We start from the raw sequence: 21526 nt of genomic DNA on the forward strand, positions 1-21526 counted from the left end.
AAATGAAACTAAATTATAGACAGTCTCGTGGGATCTTTAAAGTAAAGAGAGTAAAAGGCCTGGGAGTGGGTGGAATGAAAGGAACTGAAGATCCTCAGAAGTTAATTCCTTTAATGAAAGGAATTAAAGATCCTCAAAAGTTAATTCCAATTTACTTTCCTCCAGATTCTTACAATGTTTCTGAGTTGCCATTTTCTTCCCACCATCAGCTCTCAATGAATCTGTGTTAATTTTCATCATGTAAGCCAGAAAGACAATTAAGTAAAAACACAAACATACTGGGAAGTGGTAGGGTAGAGATAGGAAAAACCATATACTGAACTATTAAACTACTACACAGTAACTATGAAAACTTAACTCATCCTAAACTCTCCTCTTTTCCTCACCTAACTTCTCTTAAATACAACCAACCAATCTCCAGACTCCACATCCCCTAGCTCTCTTTTCTCCTTCACAGACCAACTTCAAATTGCCTATTCCTGCTCTATACATTTGTATACTTTCTATTCACTCTTCAAACTATGCCAATCTTTTTCCATCACCTGCTCTACTAAACTTTCTCCAATGTTAGCAAGGACTTATTGTTCAATCCAATGAACGTTTGACCTTTCTGTGGCAAATATGCTTATCTTGTCCTTAAAATAAACCATCTGCTAGGTTTCCATGACCAAGCACTCTTTCCTAGTTTATACAGTTTATATGTCTATACCCTTCAAAGGCATTCTTTTTTTTTAATTTTACTGAAGTACAGTTGATTTACAATGTTGTGTTAATTTCTACTGTACAGCAAAGTGACTCAGTTATACATATACATATATTCTTTTTCATATTCTTTTCCATTATGGTTTATCACAGGGTATTGAATATAGTTCCCTGTGCTATACAGTAGGACCTTGCTGTTTATCCATTCTAGATACACCAGTTTACATCTGCTAATCCCAAACTCCCAGCCCATCCCTCCCCCGCACCCCTCCCACTTGGCAACCACAAGACTGTTCTCTTCATAGGCATTCTTACTCAAAAAAATGCCCTATGTGCTAATATTCCAAGCCTCTGTTGTGAGAACTCTTTTACTACTGTGGTTTCAATTACCATCAATTACCAATGAATTTCAAACCACTCTTTCAAAGTTCTACTATCTGAGCTCAAGATTCACACATAAAACTGCTTGCTAGACATGGGTCATCCAAATGAAAACGGAATCCTTCACCTATCTAAAACTAGTCTCATCTAACTTTTCCCTCCAAACCTGTCCCATCCACCATTTACCTTGCTGCCTAAGTCAGAACACCTATGTGTCAGAAAGCTTACCTGTTCTGTAAAGGATGTTTAATATAGTGTTCTGGGTTAGCAACCTCCTGATTAGATTCTGTTTTCTCTTCTTCTGTAGGTGGGGGATTAGGAGTAGGGGTGGTTTCCTAGTGGAAAATAATTAAACATTATGAACTTCTTAACATGAAATAACATTAAGAAATTTCTTTATTTTTAAATTTTTATTGCAATATAGTTAATTCACAATGCTGTGAAAAATTAATTCCTATGACAGCAATACTCTAAATAAATTTGAACCAATATTGTCCACATTTTTTTTAAGGAGAATGAATTAACAGGAGAAGCACTGGATAAAATAGACCACAGATCAAACTCTAAGCACCAGACTCTTCATTCTAGCATCTCTTCATTATGAACAAAAGGTTTCTCAAATTTAAAAACATAATAATTTTGTATATTGTTATCTTCCACTTACACATTTTAATATAAGATTGTTAGAGACCATGGAAAAAAGTTGGGAAAATCAAGTACCTTTCTTAACATACCAAACACGGTGCATAGTGGAAGTGGGGGGGATACAACTAAAGTTTGGAGAGTATATTAACTATATCACAATGACACAAACACAAAAATCTTTATAAAGTGATCAAGACAATACTACACAGGTCCTTGCTTTCATGTTACACTGTTATTATATATGGTAACAAAGTTCAGCAACTTCTGTCATTTTCAATTGGCCCTAAGCAAAAAAGCTGGACATTGGCTTGAACTTAAAATTCTTCTAGGCTAGACATAATTGTCATCTGAAAATGTCAGGGAAAAAAGGAGGCTGGGAATAATAAGTGTTCTCCACATTAATCCATGTAACTCTTCACCCTACTGTAAATTGGTATCAACACATAGCTAAGAAAAGGGACCAGAAGCTGAAACAAAAGCTGATACAAAAAAGGAGGGTGGGGCTTCCCTGGTGGTGCAGTGGTTGAGAATCTGCCTGCTAATGCAGGGGACACGGGTTCGAGCCCTGGTCTGGGAAGATCCCACATGCCACGGAGCGGCTGGGCCCGTGAGCCACACCTACTGAGCCTGCGCCCCGCAACGGGAGGGGCCGCTATAGTGAGAGGCCCGCGCACCGCGATGAAGAGCGGTCCCCGCACCGCGATGAAGAGTGGCCCCCACTTGCCGCAACTAGAGAAAGCCCTCGCACGAACCGAAGACCCAACACAGCCAAAAATAAATAATAAATTAAAAAAAAATCACATGAACGATATGTTTGCGTTCTTTGAAAAAAAAAAAAAAGGGCACTGCAACAAGGGTTTGGATATCAGATTTAAATCCAACTAGCAAAACAATACAGATATATGTTCACATTAACAACATTCTGTAAATCAGAGATGTATCATCTAAAAAATGACTTCAGGAGCAGACAGGTGATACACATTTTACAAAATAAAATACATTCTTCTTATCAACAAGACACCTCCAGTAACTACTTTTTACTAGCCTATGAAGTCACTCATAGCAAGAGCTTTATCTTGATTTTGCTCACAACTGTAATGCCAATGATCACAACCCTACACCAATAGGAACTTACTGGCTTGATTACTTAACTGAATAAATTTAAATGTTTACACAGAGTAGTTAAGGCCCTAAAATTTACATACACAGAGTAGCCAATGCCTTAACAGCACCAGAGCACCAATCATTTTTAACAGCATTTCCTCATCACAATCAATTTACATCTTCAAATAGATGATCATTACCAAATGCCATTCCTTACTCTACCAGCTTAAAATTAATGATGGTCTCCAGACAGAGGCAGTCTGAGTTAACAGAGAAAATAGCCAACAGTTAGGGACTGATAAGGCAGGTGGGTTTGGGGGACAGGGTACCAGAGAAAAGTGAGCTGCAGAGGAGTGAGCCTCAAAAATCTATGTAAAAACCCCTAAAGTCCTTGGCTATGACTCCTAAACTGAGATGTTCAGAGTGCAACTCCGGGTAGCCTAGCAGGGAACAGCTGAGCCAAGACTTCAGAGCCTGAACAGCATTAGCAAAACTTGTTCGGACCCAGCCACAGTGGATGGTTGAAAATCCTCAACTTTCAGATGAAATTCAAGAAAGGCCATGTCCTAGGTATCAGATGAAATACATATGCCTAACAAATCCTAAAACTAATCCCTGACAGGATCAAGGTAATCTACTGATAAATAAATTAACTGCCCCCCAAGAACCAGACTCTCTATACTCTGGAGGAAAATAACAGAAGCATGAGCCTCTATAAATATTATCTACAATACCTAGCAAACAATCAAACATTATTAAACATACAAAGAAAATTTTTTATAGCAACTAATGATTGAGATTAAACTGTCCATAGAAAGACATCCAGATATCAGATACATAATCCAGATTAACAGAGTTAGCAGACAAAGTCTTAGTAACTATGATTACTATGGTAAAATAGAAGATGGAGGGAATTCCCCGGTGGTCCAGTGGTTGACTTGGTGCTTTCACTGCCAGGGCTGGGTCCGATCCCTGGTCGGGGAACTAAGATCGCACAAGCCGCATGGTGTGGCCACAAATATGAACAAATGAACAAACAAACAAATAAATAAAATAGAAGATGCGGAAAAAGGATAGAAAAAACAGGAGTATTTGAAAAGGGAATTGAAATCAATTTTTAAAAAGAATCAAATAGACATTAATGAACTGCCAACTACAATGTCTGAAATTGAGAGCTTATTGAATAACAAGAAACAACTCAACAGAATGTAAGACTGGTGAACTTCAAAGACAGGTCAATAGAAAATATTCAAATAATCACAGAGGAGGGGAAAACAGATAGTAAGAAATGTCAAGATGGTTAAAAAGTTCAAGGACAAGATAAGAAAGAATGGGACAGAAAGAATACAGAAAGAAAGAAATAACCAAAATTTACCAAATTACATGAGGGACTCAAGTCAGATTAAAAAAACTGAGGGAACTCCAAGCAGTATAAACACAAACAAAACTACACCTGGGGGATTTCCCTGGCGGTCCAGTGGTTAGGACTTCGCCTTCCAATGTAGGGAGTGTGGGTTCAATCCCTGATTGGGGAGCTTAAGATCCCACATGCCGCATGGCCAAGAAACCAAACCATAAAAAAAAAAGAAGCAGTATTGTAACAAATTCAATAAAGACTTTAAAAACGATCCACCTCAAAAAAAAAAAACAAAAAAAAACAAAAAACTAGACCTGGGCATATTAGACTCAAACTACTGAAAACGAAAGGAGGCAATATTAAAAGCAGTTAGGAAGAAAAATTTTAAAAAGACACATACGCATTACTTTCAATGGAAAAATAAGAATAACTGCTAACTTCTCAAAAGAACTTTTGGAAGCCATCAGACAACAGAATAACATCCCTGTGCTGAAGGGAAAAGACTGTCAACTTTGAATTCAGTGCCTAGGAGGGGACTTCCCTGGTGGTCCAGTGGCTAAGACTCTACACTCCCAATGCAAGGGTCCCGGGTTCAATCCGGGGTAAGGGAACTAGATCTCACATGACACAGCTAAGAGATTAGAAATGAATGACAGGGAAAAAAACGTAAAAAACACAAACACATGGAGACTAAACAATACGTTACTAAATAACCAAGAGATCACTGAAGAAATCAAAGAGGAAATCAAAAAATACCTAGAGACAAATGACAATGAAAACGTGACAATCCAAAACCTATGAGATGCAGCAAAAGCAGTTCTAAGAGAGAAGTTTGTAGCTATACAAGCCTACCTAAAGAAACAAGAAAAATCTCAAATAAATAATCTAACCTTACACCTAAAGGAACTAGAGAAAGAAGAACAAACAAAGCCCAAAGTTAGCAGAAGGAAAGAAATCATGAAGATCAGAGCAGAAATAAATGAAATAGAAACAAAGAAAACAATAGCAAAGATCAATAAAACTAAAAGCTGGTTCTTTGAGAAGATAAACAAAATTGATAAACCATTAACCAGACTCATCACGAAAAGGAGGGAGAGGACTCAAATCAATAAAATTAGACATGAAAAAGGAGAAGTGACAACAGACACCACAGAAATACAAAGCATCCTAAGAGACTACTACAAGCAACTCTATGCCAATAAAATGGACAACCTGGAAGAAATGGACAAATTCTTTGAAAGGTATAACCTTCCAAGACTGAACCAGGAATAAACAGAAAATATGAACAGACCAATCACAAGTAATGAAATTAAAACTGTGATTAAAAATCTTCCAACAAACAAAAGTCCAGGACCAGATGGCTTCACAGGTGAAGTCTAGCAAACATTTAGAGAATAGCTAACACCCATCCTTCTCAAACTCTTCCAAAAAATTGCAGAGGAAGGAACAGTCCCAAACTCATTCTATGAGGCCACTATCACCCTGATACCAAAACCAGACAAAGATACTACAAAAAAAGAAAATTACAGACCAATATCACTGATGAATACAGATGCAAAAATCCTCAACAGAATACTAGCAAACAGAATCCAACACCATATTAAAAGGATCATACACCATGATCGAGTGGGATTTATCCCAGGGATGCAAGGATTCTTCAATATATGTAAATCAATCAATGTGATACACCTTATTAACAAATTGAAGAATAAAAACCATATGATCATCTCAATAGATGCAGAAAAACCTTTCTTTCAACACCCATTTATGATAAAAACTCTCCAGAAAGTGGGCATAGAGGGAACCTACCTCAACATAATAAAGGCCATATATGACAAACCCACAGCAAACATCATTCTCAATGGTGAAAAACTGAAAGCATTTCCTCTAAGATCAGGAACAAGACAAGGATGTCCACTCTCACCACTATTATTCAACATAGTTTTGGAAGTCCTAGCCACAGCAATCAGAGAAGAAAAAGAAATAAAAGGAATACAAATAGGAAAAGAAGAAGTAAAACTGTCACTGTTTGCAGATGACATATTACTATACATAGAGAATCCTAAAGATGCCACCAGAAAACTACTAGAGCTAATCAATGCATTTGGTAGAGTTGCAGGATACAAAATTAATACACAGAAATCTCTTGCATTCCTATATACTAATGATGAAAAATCTGAAAGAGAAATTAAGGAAACACTCCCATTTACCACTGCAACAAAAAGAATAAAATACCTAGAAATAAACCTACCTAAGGAGACAAAAGACCTGTATGCAGAGAACTATAAGACACTGATGAAAGAAATTAAAGATGATACCAAGAGACGGAGAGATATACCATGTTCTTGGATTGGAAGAATCAATATTGTGAAAATGACTATACTACCCAAAGCAATCTACAGATTCAATGCAATCCGTATCAAATTACCAATGGCATTTTTTACGGAACTAGAACCAAAAAATCTTAATATTTGTATGGAGACACAAAAGACCCCGAATAGCCAAAGCAGTCTTGTGGGAAAAAAACGGAGCTGGAGGAATCAGACTCCCTGACTTCAGACTATACTACAAAGCTACAGTAATCAAGACAATATGGTACTGGCACAAAAGCAGAAACACAGATCAGTGGAACAAGATAGAAAGCCCAAAGGTAAACCCATGCACCTATGGTCAACTAACCTATGACAAAGGAGGCAAGGATATACAATGGAGAAAAGACAGCCTCTTCAATGAGTGATGCTGGGAAAACTGGACAGGTACATGTAAAAGAATGAAATTAGAACACTGCCTAACACCATGCACAAGAAAAAACTCAAAATGGATTAGAGACCTAAATGGAAGACCGGACACTATAAAACACTTAGAGGAAAACATAGGAAGAACACTCTTTGACATAAATCACAGCAAGATCTTTTTTGATCCACCTCCTACAGTAATGGAAATAAAAACAAAAATAAACAAATGGAACCTAATGAAACTTAAAAGCTTTTGCACAGCAAAGGAAACCATAAACAAAATGAAAAGACAACCCTCAGAATGGGAGAAAATATTTGAAAACACATCAACGGACAAAAGATTAATCTCCAAAATATATAAACAGCTCATGCAGCTCAATATTAAATAAACAAACAACCCAATCCAAAAATGGGCAGAAGACCTAAATAGACATTTCTTCAAAGAAGACATACAGAGGGCCAACAAACACATGAAAAGATGCTCAACATCACTAATTATTAGAGAAATGCAAACCAAAACTACAATGAGGTATCACCTCACACCAGTTAGAATGGGCATCATCAGAAAATCTACAAACAACAAATGCTGGAGAGGGTGTGGAGAAAAGGGAACCCTCTTGCACTGTTGGTGGGAATGTAAATTGATACAGCCACTAGGGAGAACAGTATGGAGGTTCCTTAAAAACTAAAAACAGAATTACCATATGATCCAGCAATCCCACTACTGGGCATATACTCAGAGAAAACCACAATTCAAAAAGACACATGCACCCCAATGTTCACTGCAGCACTATTTACAATAGCCAGGTCATGGAAGCAACCTAAATGCCCATTGACAGACGAATGGATAAAGGAGATGTGGTACATATATACAATGGAATATTACTCAGCCATAAAAAGGAACGAAATTGGGTCATTTGTTGAGACGTGGATGGATCTAGAGACTGTCATACAAAGTGAAGTAAGTCAGAAAGAGAAAAACAAATATCGTATATTAACGCATATATGTGGAACCTAGAAAAATGGTACAGATGAACCGGTTTTCAGGGCAGAAATTGAGACACAGATGTAGAGAACAAACGTATGGACACCAAAGGGGGAAAGCCGGGGGCGGTGAGGGTGGTGGAGTGATGAATTGGGCAATTGCGATTGACATGTATACACTGATATGTATAAAATTGAGGACTAATAAGAACCTGCTCTATAAAAAAAAAAAAAAGTGATCAAATGTATTCTATTGGAAAGAAGCAAAAACAAACCATGTTTACTGTCTAAATATATATATATATATATATATATATATACACACACACACACATATATTCGATTTTTGGAAAAAAAAAAAATCAACAGAAATTAAAAACTCACCTTTGACCTTACTCAAACCTAGGATCCCTCTCCTGATTTAACTACTGGTTTATTATGTAGCTTTCAAAGACCTTTTCTAATGCATTCATATGCTTCTGAATGTTTAAAATATTAAATATTATTTTGTTTTATTGAGGTGGGTCTTTTCATATGTATGGATACTATATGTATTTCTGGAAATTGTTGAACACAGTTTTACTTTGTCTCAGATTGTATTTTAATCAATGCAAAAAGTTGAAATATTATAAAGAACAATGCTTGGAATACCATATATTTTTCTTTGATTTTTTTAGTTGAATTTTTTATATGTAAAAGTGATTCCCAAAGTCACTTAAAAATGTTAGTGCCAGTTTATACCAGCTTTCTAGTGGACAACTGGGTAACTGCAAGCAATGATGTCCAGACTCTGTAATTCTCAAAATCCTGGTTGCTTTGGGAATGTTTGGACTTTATTAAGTTGATGACAAGATAAACTGTTACTCACTGCATATTATTACATAGACATATTACTGACTTTATTACTCTATTATTAATAGTAGAATTGGCATTTTTACAATAAATATTATAGGGATTCATGTTAAGTAATAAGAATTTTCTTCTGGAAGCAAGATTTTTGACGCAAATTATGATGTTACAGAGAGAAATTATGTAAATCATTATATACTATCCTAGAATATTGAGAGGCTGAAAGGACTGTAAATAGTGTCGTAAATGAAACTGTTCATTTTGTTTCTCTTAAAAAAAAAAAAAGGAGTTCGAATGCTGCAACTAAGGATCCCACTCGCCACAACAAAGATCCCATGTGCCACAACTAAGACCTGGCATGGCCAAAAAAATAAATATTTTAAAAAAGAAAAAAGAATTCAGTGCCTAGGAAAAATATCCTTCAGAAATAGAGAAGTAAAGTCAGACTCACACAAACTCATAAACAAACACACTCTCACACCCAAGGTCCAAAGTAAGAGGAACACCAAAAGAAAGTTTCAGGCTAGAGAGAAAAGTTTCCAGATGAGAGAATGGAAGTGCAAAAAAGAATGAAAAGCACTGGAAAAGGCAAATGCGTGGGTAAATATATAAAAGACTACTAATAGTTTAAAGGAATAATAATAATGATGCCTAGTGGAGTTTAAAATAATAACGATGGTCCTCCCAAAGGACTGGGTATATATGGATTTGTGAGGTTGGATGTGTGAATAAAAGATACTCTTCCTGGGACGTCCCTGGCGGTTCAGTGGTTGGGACTCCAAGCTTCCACTGCAGAGGACACAGGTTTGATCCCTGGTCGGGGAACTGGGATCCCACATGCCTCATGGGGTGCTCAAAAAAGAAAAAAGATACTCTTCCTCCCAAAGTTAAGAAATACTGCAAATTCTCTTATTTACCTAAATTAAAAGAAAGGGCTTCCCTGGTGGCACAGTGGTTAAGAATCTGCCTGCCAATACAGGGGACACAGGTTCGAGCCCTGGTCCGGGAAGATCCCACATGCCGCTAAGCAACTAAGCCCATGCACCACAACTGCTGAGCCTGCGCTCTAGAGCCCGCAAGCCACAACTACTGAGCCCATGTGCTGCAACTACTGAGGCGTGCGCACCTAGAGCCTCCACAACAAGAGAAGCCACTGCAACGAGAAGCCTGTGCACTGCAACGAAGAGTAGCCCCCGCTCACCACAACTAGAGAAAGCCCGCGTGCAGCAACGAAGACCCAACGCAGCCAAAAAATAGATTAATAAATAAATAAAATTAAAAAGAATTAGCTACCATCTCTAAAAAAAAAAGACAAATGATAAGTAAAACATACTCATAAGTTCACAATCCTCATTACAAACCATACTTTCACAGCACTTGTTTACACCTTTTACCTCAGCAGCATGTAAAAGACAATCAATTACGGTTATGAGTAATTACAAGTTTCATAGGGTACAAAATGTCACTTCCTAACTCCTTTAGTACTTTCCTTTCTTTTCTCTTATTCTACTCTTTTCACCATTAGGAGAATGATGGAAAGCTTAGATGGTACCAAAAGTCTCTAGATATATAAGAACTAAAAGCAGGTAATAACTCAGAAAAAAATATGTTCACTTCCTTAAAAAACGTTCCTTTGAATTTTACATTCTACATTAACTGAAATTTTAGCCTTTATATTAATAATACATAATTTTGGGGTTTTCCTGTAACTGAAATAAAAAGAGCTACTCATCTTTAAATGATTGTGTAGATGTATGAATAATTATACTAGTTTAAACTCTTTCAGTCTTTGCTTTTAATATTATATAAACATGCTAGATTAAGACAAATGCTCTAAAACACTTTGAAAAAAATGTTTATTAACCATAAACAATCTTTTCAGTATTTGAAACCTTTTTTTAATGTAAGCGCTGTATTGATGTTTCTTTTTTAGATTTTTTTCTTTTTCTCTTGGCCACACCGTGAGGCATGCGGGATCTTAGTTCCCTAACCAGGAATTGAACCTGTGCCCCCTGCAGTGGAAGTGCAGAGTCCTAACCACTGGACCGCCAGGAATTCCCATCTTTTTTAGCCTTTTAAATTATTATCTACAGTTTAATAAATGTTCAAATTTTAACTTATTTGAATTTCTTAAATCCTCTTAATAAAGCAAAAGTGATTAATAGCCAATTGTTTCCATGACAGAATAAAAAATACTCAAATACTCTACAAAAATACTTTCACATGGCACAGACCAAATCTAGTAAGATTCAGAAATCATTTTCATGATGAAAATTACTTATGAAAACATTAATATTAAAAATAATGTATTAAAAGGGCATATTTTCTCAGTACAAATTTTCTCAGGTCGTATTTTGCTATGGTCATATACTTATCACAACAATCCATTCGTAATCAATAGAAACTTTTTTAATGCACATATTTTTTAATATTTATTTTTTGGCTGCATTGAGTCTTTGTTGCAGCACACAGGATCTTTCGTTGCAGTGTGTGGGCTTCTCTCCAGCTGTGGCATGTGGGCTTAGTTGCCCTGCGGCATGTGGGATTTTAGCTCCCTGACCAGGGATCGAACCCGCACCCCCTGCACTGGGAGGCGAAGTCTTAACCACTGGACCGCCAGAGAAGTCCCCACCCTGTAAACTTCTTTTTTTAAAAAATTATTTATATTTTATTTTTGGCTGTGTTGGGTCTTCGTTGCTGCGCACGGACTTTTCTCTAGTTGCTGCGAACGGGGGGCTACTCTTCATTGCGGTGCGCAGGCTTCTCACTGCAGTGGCTTCTCTTGTCGCAAAGCACAGGCTCTAGGCACATGGGCTTCAGTAGTTGTGGCACATGGGCTCAGCAGTTGTGGCTCGTGGGCTCTACAGCACAGGCTCAGTAGTTGTGGTGCATGGACCTAGTTGCTCCGCGGCATGTGGGATCTTCACAGACCAGGGCTTGAACCCGTGTTCCCTGCATTGACAGGCGGATTCTTAACCACTGGATTCTTAACCACTGCACAACCTGAGAAGTCCGCCACCCTGTAAGCTTCTTGAGTCTGCAATTATGTTGCAAATTATTGCAAAGGAAAATATTTTTTTTGTTTGAGACTACTGAGACACGCCTTATTATAAAATCATTTTCTGTCATTTCTTTCAACTTGTTTTATTTTTTTGTTTAAAATCTCTTATCTTTGAAATAATCAGGATGCTTTTTTTCTTATTTTCAACTTAGATAAAGCAAAACAAAAGTAATAGCCATGTAGGATGTTATTTTAAACTTTCAGGTTAATTCTGTAGGGGTGGTCTATTCTATGGGGAAATTCCAATCCCCTATACCTTTTGAATCCATGGTAGTATATACAATGAGAAGTAATGTCCAGAATGATGGCCGTGCTATATTAAATTCTTCGATCAGGGACTTCCCTGGTGGTCCAGTGGTTAAGACTATGTGCTCCCAATGCAGGGGGCCCGGGTTCAATCCCTAGTCAGGGAACCAGATCCCGCATGCCACAATGAAAGATCCCTCACGCCACATCGAAGATCCTGTGTGCCACAACTAAGACCTGGTTTAGCCAAACAAATAAAATTCTTTGATCTAAAATGACTTATAATTATGGACATATGCCAAATAAGAATGATGAAATATATTTTTAAAAGAACCCTAAAAAGGGGAATTCTCTGGCAGTCTAGTGGTTAGGACTTGGCACATTTACTGCTATGGCCTGGGTTCAATCCCTGGTCTGGGAGCTGAAGTCCTGCAAGTCGCTCGGTGTGGCAAAAAAACAAAAACAAAACTTTCAGGTCAATCCTCAGTTAAGCATAAGCCTCAATTAACTATAATAGATTCTCAAATTATTCATTATTTGTCTTAATTTGCTAAGTACTTATTTATTTATTTATTTATTTATGGCTGCATTGAGTCTTCATTGCTGCACGCAGGCTTTCTCTAGTTGCAGCGAGCGGGGGCTACTCTTCGTTGCGGCGAGTGGGCTTCTCACTGCGGTGGCTTCTCTTGTTGCGGAGCACAGGCTCTAGGTGCGCGGGCTTCAGTAGTTGTAGCACACAGGCTCAGTAGTTGTGGCTCGCGGGCTCTAGAACACAGGCTCAGCAGTTGTGGCACACGGGCTTAGGTGCTTGGCGGCACGTGGGATCTTCCCAGACCAGGGCTCGAACCAGTGTCCCCTGCACTGATGGGAGGATTCTTAACCACTGTGCCACGAGGGAAGCCCTGCTAAGTACTTTTAATATAAATTGAGTTTAAAAATAAAGTATTTTGAAATTATATCTCCTCTTAAAATTCTTTGTAAGGCTATTAACTAGTTAGGTATCTGAGACTTAGGATCACCAAAAAATAGGTCGGTACAGGAGTACTATGTGATATTTGTAGCACCAACTTCACAAAATTCTCCTTAAAAACCCTTGGGCTTCCCTGGTGGCGCAATGGCTGAGAATCTGCCTGCCAATGCAGGGGCCAAGGGTTCGAGACCTGGTCTGGGAGGATCCCACATGCCGCGGAGCGACTAGGCCCGTGAGCCACAATTGCTGAGCCTGCGCGTCTGGAGCCTGTGCTCCGCAACGAGAGAGGCTGCGATAGTGAGGGGCCCGTGCACCATGATGAAGAGTGGCCCCCACTTGCCGCAGCTAGAGAAAGCCCTCGCACAGAAACGAAGACCCAACACAGCCATAAATAAAATAAATAAATAAAAATTTTAAAAAAAAGAATAAAAATCATACAGATTAACAATGGCCTCATTTATAAAAAAAAGAAAAACATACTAGTTTTCTACCAGAGTATAAGAGACACTGGTTTAGATTACACACTCCGGAGCCATGTTACCCAGGTAGGAATCCCAACTCTGCCATTCACAGATATATGATTTGGTGGGGCAAAACACCATAGTACCAAATAACAGATAACAATATTATTGGTAACCCATCTCCAGTAGCACTTCCTTATATTTCCCCTTCCTAGCTTCACTATTTTTTAGCTGAATGGCAAAGACCATTTGTGGCTTTAATAAAAATGTAAATGCTATTATGGCCAAGGCAGCTACAATTATCTCTACCAGTTACTAACCCAACATTTCAGTAAACTGAAGGCATTAAATAAAGATATGAAATAATGAACAGAAGGGTGAGCAAAGTTAAGAACAGAAGAAGATGGTAGTGTCTTATGATTTTTAAAGTGGTTAACACAAATCCTCACACTTCTACCAAACTATGAGTTTTTACTTGATAGGTAACATTTACTAAGCAGTTACTAACAAGCAATGGGCTGCATATTTTTATATACGTTATTCAGTATATTCAATCTTCACAATACTGTGAAACTACTACTCTCTCCGCTCTTCAAATTTAAGCCCTGGGAAGTTAACAAGTCCTACCTATAGTCTACATTTTACTGCAGGACTGTCAAGATTCATAGCTAGGGATACTATGTGTCCAAATTTTACCTGTTTGTCGTTTCAGCATAATTATTATTACTAAAACCCTTGTTCACTCTCAGAAGTGCCCAAAATTGGATAACAAATTATATATGGTTACCAAGGTACTCTTTCCAGGCAGCATAACCCTACAGTATGTACTATGCTTTGTACCGCAGCCTCAGGCTCAGCACTTTCACTATCTTCCAAGCGCATGCCACTGCCAATAAATTAGAAGAAAGGCATGAATGGTACACTTCACTCTTCAAACACACACACACAAACACACACCCACACACAATCCCACTACTAGGGGAAAAAGCAAGTAAATACCAATGACTGATTATACCGATTTTATATTATGCAAGACAGTGTACTAAATGGCTATGTGATCAAAATATCTCAGAAATACAGGTAAACATATATAAAAGCTATCTTTTATGGATACAAATAATTAACTCTAAGATTATTTTTTAATACAACATATGTAAATAGACTTCAGGATACTTTACTCTTCCTTTTAGTATCCACACATTCAGTTCCCAGGTCTCTTTTTAGTAAAGAGACATTTCCCCCAGCACCCTCCCATATGTAAATTAGTATAATTAATTAACTAGTACACAAAAACAAATAAAGCCTCACCACCTGCCTTGTAAGGAATGAAAAAAAAATCTGGTGTAAACAGTGAAAATTACCACAAATAATTAAACCAACTGTTTTCGGTGTCAGTTTTCAAATATATACCTATAGTAAAGGAATACCAGCTAATCTAGCATCACTCATCAGGAAAAGTACAGCTGTGGATTTTGCAGGTCTTCTTCCTTGTCTGTAATAAAGGATCAAATTGGTGACCTTTGTGCCATAAACTAAAAAGCCAAAGTAGATAAACAACATATGTAGATTTAGCAAAATACAAACCTTTTAAGTTTAAAACACTGCTCAAATGGAGAATTTATTTTTCATGTAAAGGACTGTGAGATCCCATATATCAATTCTGATTCAAAACAGTACTTTTTAATATTCTTTTTTACTAATATAATATGACACCTAAACAATAATACTGAAAGCTGAGGTACAGAGGGAAGAGCTTTGATCATCTGCACAAACTGTGTTGTGTCTAAAAATTACTACAAAATTTAATAGCTGTTCAATTTATTATTTAAGTAATAATGTAATTACCTGACTAAACTTGATGACTAGCCCTAGACTTTCAAGTGAACAGAGTTAAATTTGCTGTGCTACAGCTAAAAATTTGTATTTCTGGATAGTCAGCAAATTACACTTAACCACATTCTACTAATATAAAAAAATTCCTATAGGTCACATTTGCATTTCTTATCTTCTAGAATGTAATTTTAAAACTAGAAAGACTTGTAGGCATCTTGTTACATTTAAAATCAACTAATTCTTAAAGGAACACTAATATCTGTCAACCAAATTATTCTGCACATCTCATGTAGCTTAGGACAAGACTACAAATTCAGAAAGTGTGACAAAGACATAAGAAATAACAAACATGTATGATCAAGAATGATGAGGTTAACAATAAAATTTAAACGTCAATACTACTTAAACCAAAGGCTACCAGAAGATTCACATTTTTTAAATAACTAAGGAGAAATTTACATAAGTTGAATATTATACAAAAGTAAAAATTAGTGCTTCAAAATAACATTAAAATGATGTTAGGACAAGCATTTACATTGCACAAAACTATACTGGTTCCCGTAACATGATGATTTCTATTTCATTCATTCTTTAAAGATTTATAATTACAATTTGAAAAGCAAACATTTTAAAGAATTTGCTGCTTCTTTTAAAGTTTATTCCTTTCAAAACTTTAAAAAGCATAACTAAAATTTAATGATACTGATTAAATATTAGTTATAAAAAATCAATTTTAGGGACTTCCCTGGTGGCACAGTGGTTAAGACTCTGCGCTCCCAATGCAGGGGCCCCAGGTTCGATCCCTGGTCAGGGAACTAGATCCCACATGCATGCCACAACTAAGAGTTTGCATGCCACAACTAAGGAGCCCACTTGCCACAACTAAGACCTGGTGCAACCAATTAAAAAAATAAATATTTTTAAAAAGTCAATTTTAACATGTTAGTTAAATAAGCAGTTGAATTCTTTTTAAATTCCATGCGTTAGTTTTTTTAAAGTTCTGTAATGTTAAAAGTTAAAATTTCAATGTAAACTATGGTTTAATAAGAAAATTAGATTTATCCTTTTATTCTCCAAGTATTTAAGCCATCTTTCAAAAGAAATCAACCTGTATTTCTTTAAATATTAGAAAACCAGGTACTACAGTCACTGTTTCAAATGTTCCCAGGTTTATAGAGTATGACTATATCCTTTCACTTAAGTTAATGAACCATCCAAACTTCCAAATATAAAAACATCTATATTCTTTAACCCAGCTATACTTTTAAGAGATTTCTTCAAAGGAACTGTCAGGACAATAAAAGCTTCATATATTTTATATCAGGAAGCAAAACTAGAGGCAATATATATATTAAAAGATATGACGAAAAGGCAACAGATAAATCATGGTGTTTATAATATAGGCACTAGAAGTGATGTTTGGAAAATCATTTTAAAATGTTAACATAAAGGTGGAAAAAAGATTTCAGGACTGAATAAATAATGAGAACTTTACTTTTGTGGGGGAGGGCACTTTATTTTTAATTTAACCAGTCCCAAATAAACGTGGTACATCCAGACAATGGAATATTATTCTGCACTAAGAAATAAGCTAACAAGCTGTGAAAAGACATAGAGGAATCTTAAATGCATATTACTAAATGAAAGGAGGCTTAAGAGGCTATCTACTGGGCTTCCCTGGTGGCACAGTGGTTAAGAATCCACCTGCTAATGCAGGGGACACAGGTTTGAGCCCTGTTCTGGGAAGACCCCACATGCCACGGAGCAACTAAGCCTGTGCACCACAACTACTGAGCCCACGTGCCACAACTACTGAAGCCCGTGTGCCTAGAGCCCGTGCTCCGCAACAAGAGAAGCCACCGCAATGAGAGGCCCGCGCACCACAACGAGGAGTAGCCCCCGCTCGCCACAACTAGAGAAAGCCCGCAGGCAGCAACGAAGACCCAACACAGCCAAAAAAAATATAGAAAAATAAAATAAATAAATTTATAAAAAATAAAATATTAAAAAAAAGAGGCTATATATTGTATAACTATACGATAAGAACTGTATTTCTGGAAAAGACAAAACTACAGGGACAGCAAAAAGATTAGTGCTTGCTGGGGGTTAGGGAGGAAGAGGGATGAACAGACAGAAGATTTTTAGGCAGTGAAACTACTCTGTATGAAACTATAATGCTAACTGTTATTTTACATGTGTCCAAACCTACAGAATATACAACACCAAGAGTGAGTTGTGATGTAATGTACAGACTTCGGGTGATAATGACATGTCAATGTAGGTTCATCCAGTGTAACAAATGTACCCCTCTGGTGTGGAATGTTGATTGTGGGGGAGACTGTGGATGTTGGGGCAGGAGGTATATCAGAACCCTTTGTACCCTCCTTTCCATTTTGTAGTGAACCTAAAATTGCTCTTAAAAAGTCAAAGGAAAAGAAATAGGCGCAAAGAGAGACATGGTGAGAAAAAAGAATCCACAAACAAGTAAACCAAAATATTAACCAGAGAACACGTTGTTGGGATTGCAGATGATTTTTTCTTCATACAGAGCTAAATGCTCCAAATTTATTGTAACAAAATTATACTGAAGCCCAAATACACAAAGACTCTACTCCTGGACTGTTCAGTCTGTTCCAAAGATGTCAGTCCCCACTTGCACCAATATCACATTTTTATAAGTTACCTTTGTTGAATAATGTTTTTTTCTCCATGTAGGGCAAATTCTCTATTCCCCTTTTCTCCTCCTTTTCAAAAATTTACTGCCAATTCTCATTTGTTTATTCTTTCAAATAAACTTGCAAACTTTTTCTCTAAAGGGCCAGAGAGTAAATATTTTAGGCTGGTAAACTTCTATCACTTATTGTTTTGTTTTACTTTTTGAAATAAAAACCATTCTTGGGACTTCCCTGGTGGTGCAGCGGTTAAGAATCCACCTGCCAATGTAGGGGACACTGGTTCGATCTCTGGTCCGGGAAGATCCCACATGCCATGGAGCAACTAAGCCCATGCGCCACAACTACTGAGCCTGCACTCTAGATCCCGCGAGCCACAACTACTGAACCCGCGTGCCACAATGACTGAAGCCCACGCGCCTAGAGCCTGTGCTCTGAAACAAGAGAAGCCACTGCAATGAGAAGTCCGCGCACCGCAACGAAGAATAGCCCCCACCTGCCGCAACTAGACATAGCCCACGACCCAATGCAACCAAAATAAATTAAAAAAAAAAAAAAATCTTAGCTACTAGCAGGCCACACAAAAGCAGCCCTAAGGCCAGCTTGAGAACCCCAGCATAAAGTGTAGCTTCCCAATAAGAACCTGCTGCATAAAAAAATAAATTAAATTTAAAAATTCAAAACAATAAAAATAAAGCATAGCTTCCCACCCCACTGGCAAAGATTTTGGCATTTTGACTCAGTTTATACTGAATTTACACATAAAATTCGGAAAAATTAACATCTTTCCAACATTAACTCTTTCAAAATCAAATTATGTGATTAAGTGATTCTTCATTTATTAAAGTCCTCCACTGTAATTCTCAGAGTTGTACTGCTTTTATTTATGAATCCTGCAAACTGTTAGGGTTTATAATTCCTGGGCACTTGAAGGCTCTGGCATTTGGGTATATGAATGCTGCAAAGAACTTGCTAGGTTTATTATTCCTGGCATTTTTTGCCTAAAGAAAAACACTAGAATGCAACAAAAAGTTACTTTTTAAGTGTGGTAATAAGTATTAGTTCTTTATTTCTTTTCTATTCAGTAATCCAGTAACTCTTAGGTTAAGAGGGAGGTGGGTTAAGCACTCAAGAGTGCGTGGCACATGATAGACACTCAAATGTTTCAATAAATAAATGGTTCTAATTCTTTTCCCTCTCAAAACCCCACTAAAACTATAGTAATTTACCAAAAAAAACAAAAAAACAAAAACCCACAACCATGGGAAGAGCAGCAAAAAAAGAAGAACTGGCATGTAGATGGAAAGGGCTAAGTAATCAATATACACCTTGAAGTCTCCTGGCAGCACCTTTAGGACTGGGAGTGAAGGAAGGGAGTAAATTAAAAAGAATCCAGTGAAAGATGTTTGGGAAATAACTAGATCCCTCCATCCCCTCCCCCTACTCCAAGTCCCTAGGATTGCTGCCATGAGTTCAAAAATAAAAAGAAAATAAGCAATTTGGAGGAAACAGACAGGCAGGGAATAGAAAATGCCTTTAAAAATATGTACCTATATATATCCTCAAAAGGATAAGTTAAGTTTTTGCATGCACACAATTACAGGAAGCTATAAAAATGAAGATTCAGAAGACCAGAGAGAACATCTGGAAATTAAAATTATGAGACAGAAAAGGCTGGAAAATAAATTTCCCAGAAAACCAAACAAAAAGAGAAAATGAGAGCAAAATTTAAATGAGTGAGAGTGTATCAGAGCTCGCAGACACTAACGAACCACTGCAGTAGATCCAATATCTGAATAACTGTTTCAAAGAGAAACAGGGGAGAGGAAAATCACCAATAAGTCTCTCAGAAGTGACGGATAGGAGTTGCTATATTAAAGTCCAATAAGTACCCAGCACAATGGATGACAATACTCATACTAAAGCATGTCATTGTGAAATGGGGACAAGGAAAGACTCTATAAGTTTCTGGTGAGTAGAAGGGAAATGGTCACGTTAAAAAAATAAGAGTCATCGGAATAATTCCTCAGTTATCAACAGTTACAAGAGAAGATGACCATGGAACTTCAAAATTCTGAAGAAAAGAATTCTACACGCAGCCAAACTACAGATATGATATTGTCCAATAGGCATGGTCTCAAAAATCTTCAATAACCCTCATGTACCTTTTCTCAAAAAAGTTCTGGAAGATGTGATCCACCAAAGTGAAACAAGTAACCAAATAAAAGGAAAACAAGAGATACAGCAAACAGAGGGGTGCAACACAGAAGTCATATGAGAGCAAATAAGGAACACAGTCAAAAGAGATCCAAAAAAGATAGGTGTGCACCAGATATAGAGAGCCAACGGTCTAGATTGAAGCAATGTGATTCAGGCTACATTCATGTGCTGTCTGTTATGACCAAGAGGCTTACTATTCTACCTTTTATTAAAAAACGACTGCCATGTGTCTGGCCTGGACTTTTTTTTTTTTTTTGGTATTTTTTTAATTGTAAATTTATTATTTTTAAAATTTATTTATCTATCTATGGCTGCATTGAGTCTTCGTTGTGGTGCGCGGGCTTCTCATTGCAGTGGCTTCTCTTGTTGCGGAGCATGGGCTCTAGGCGCACGGGCCTCAGTAGCTGTAGCTCGCGGGTCTCTAGAGCACAGGCTCAGTAGTTGTGGCGCACAGGCTTAGTTGCTCCGCAGCATGTGGGATCTTCCCGGACCAGGGCTCAAACCTGTGTCCCCTGCACTGGCAGGCGGATTCTTGACTACGGCACTACCAGGGAAGTCCCTGGCCTGAACATTTATGTACACGTAACTCAGCTTAAAAATATGTTAACAGGGCTTCCCTGGTGGCGCAGTGGTTGAGAATCTGCCTGCCAATGCAGGGGACACGGGTTCGAGCCCTGGTCTGGGAGGATCCCACATGCCGCGGAGCGACTAGGCCCGTGAGCCACAATTGCTGAGCCTGCGCGTCTGGAGCCTGTGCTCCGCACCAAGAGAGGCCACGATAGTGAGAGGCCCGCACACCGCGATGAAGAGTGGCCCCCACTTGCCGCAACTAGAGAAAGCCCTCGCACAGAAACGAAGACCCAACACAGCCATAAATTAAAAAAAAAAAAAAAAAAAATATGTTAACAAAGCTCCTTTTTCCTCTTTTGTGCCCTGCTCCCTGGAACAGCTCAGAATTTCACACCAGAATTAACCTATTCTTAAACAAGATATAGAGCAGCTCACTCCAAGAGACCACTCTCCTAACTGAAGGCTCTGCCTGGCCCATACCACAGCCCCAGCAGATAACCGTAGAGTCCTGTGTTTCCCAGAACATGTTCATGATCTTGTCCACTCGTTTTCCCAAGATGGGCTCCAGTAGAAATTCCAGGAAGCTGAAGCCAAACTATAACCCAGAAATGGTGTTCAGCTTATCTTAAGAACCTACCTGTAACAGTAGCAATACTGTGCTTTCCCTACACATCGTCTAAGTTTTTAGTTTTTCAAAACTAAAATACTTAGCTGAAAGATATACACACTGGAGATT

General features: G+C 37.7%; 1 protein-coding gene across 5 annotated transcripts in view; it reads right to left on the bottom strand.

Moving 5' to 3' along the window:
* EIF4E (eukaryotic translation initiation factor 4E) overlaps positions 1 to 21526 on the bottom strand; it is a 127195-nt gene that overhangs the window by 15846 nt on the left and 89823 nt on the right. For 3 of the 5 annotated variants that reach the window (XM_082391780.1, XM_082391778.1, XM_082391777.1), the window contains one exon: positions 1312 to 1418. In XM_082391780.1, the coding sequence (XP_082247906.1) occupies positions 1312 to 1418 (107 nt within the window). Of the gene's footprint in view, positions 1 to 1311; positions 1419 to 14282; positions 14322 to 14905; positions 14925 to 21526 lie in introns of those variants that run through there. The other 2 variants (XM_082391779.1, XM_082391776.1) reach the window with 2 other exon arrangements.

Source organism: Balaenoptera borealis, assembly GCF_965194805.1.
Source record: "Balaenoptera borealis genome assembly, chromosome: 4".
Taxonomy (NCBI): domain Eukaryota; kingdom Metazoa; phylum Chordata; class Mammalia; order Artiodactyla; family Balaenopteridae; genus Balaenoptera; species Balaenoptera borealis.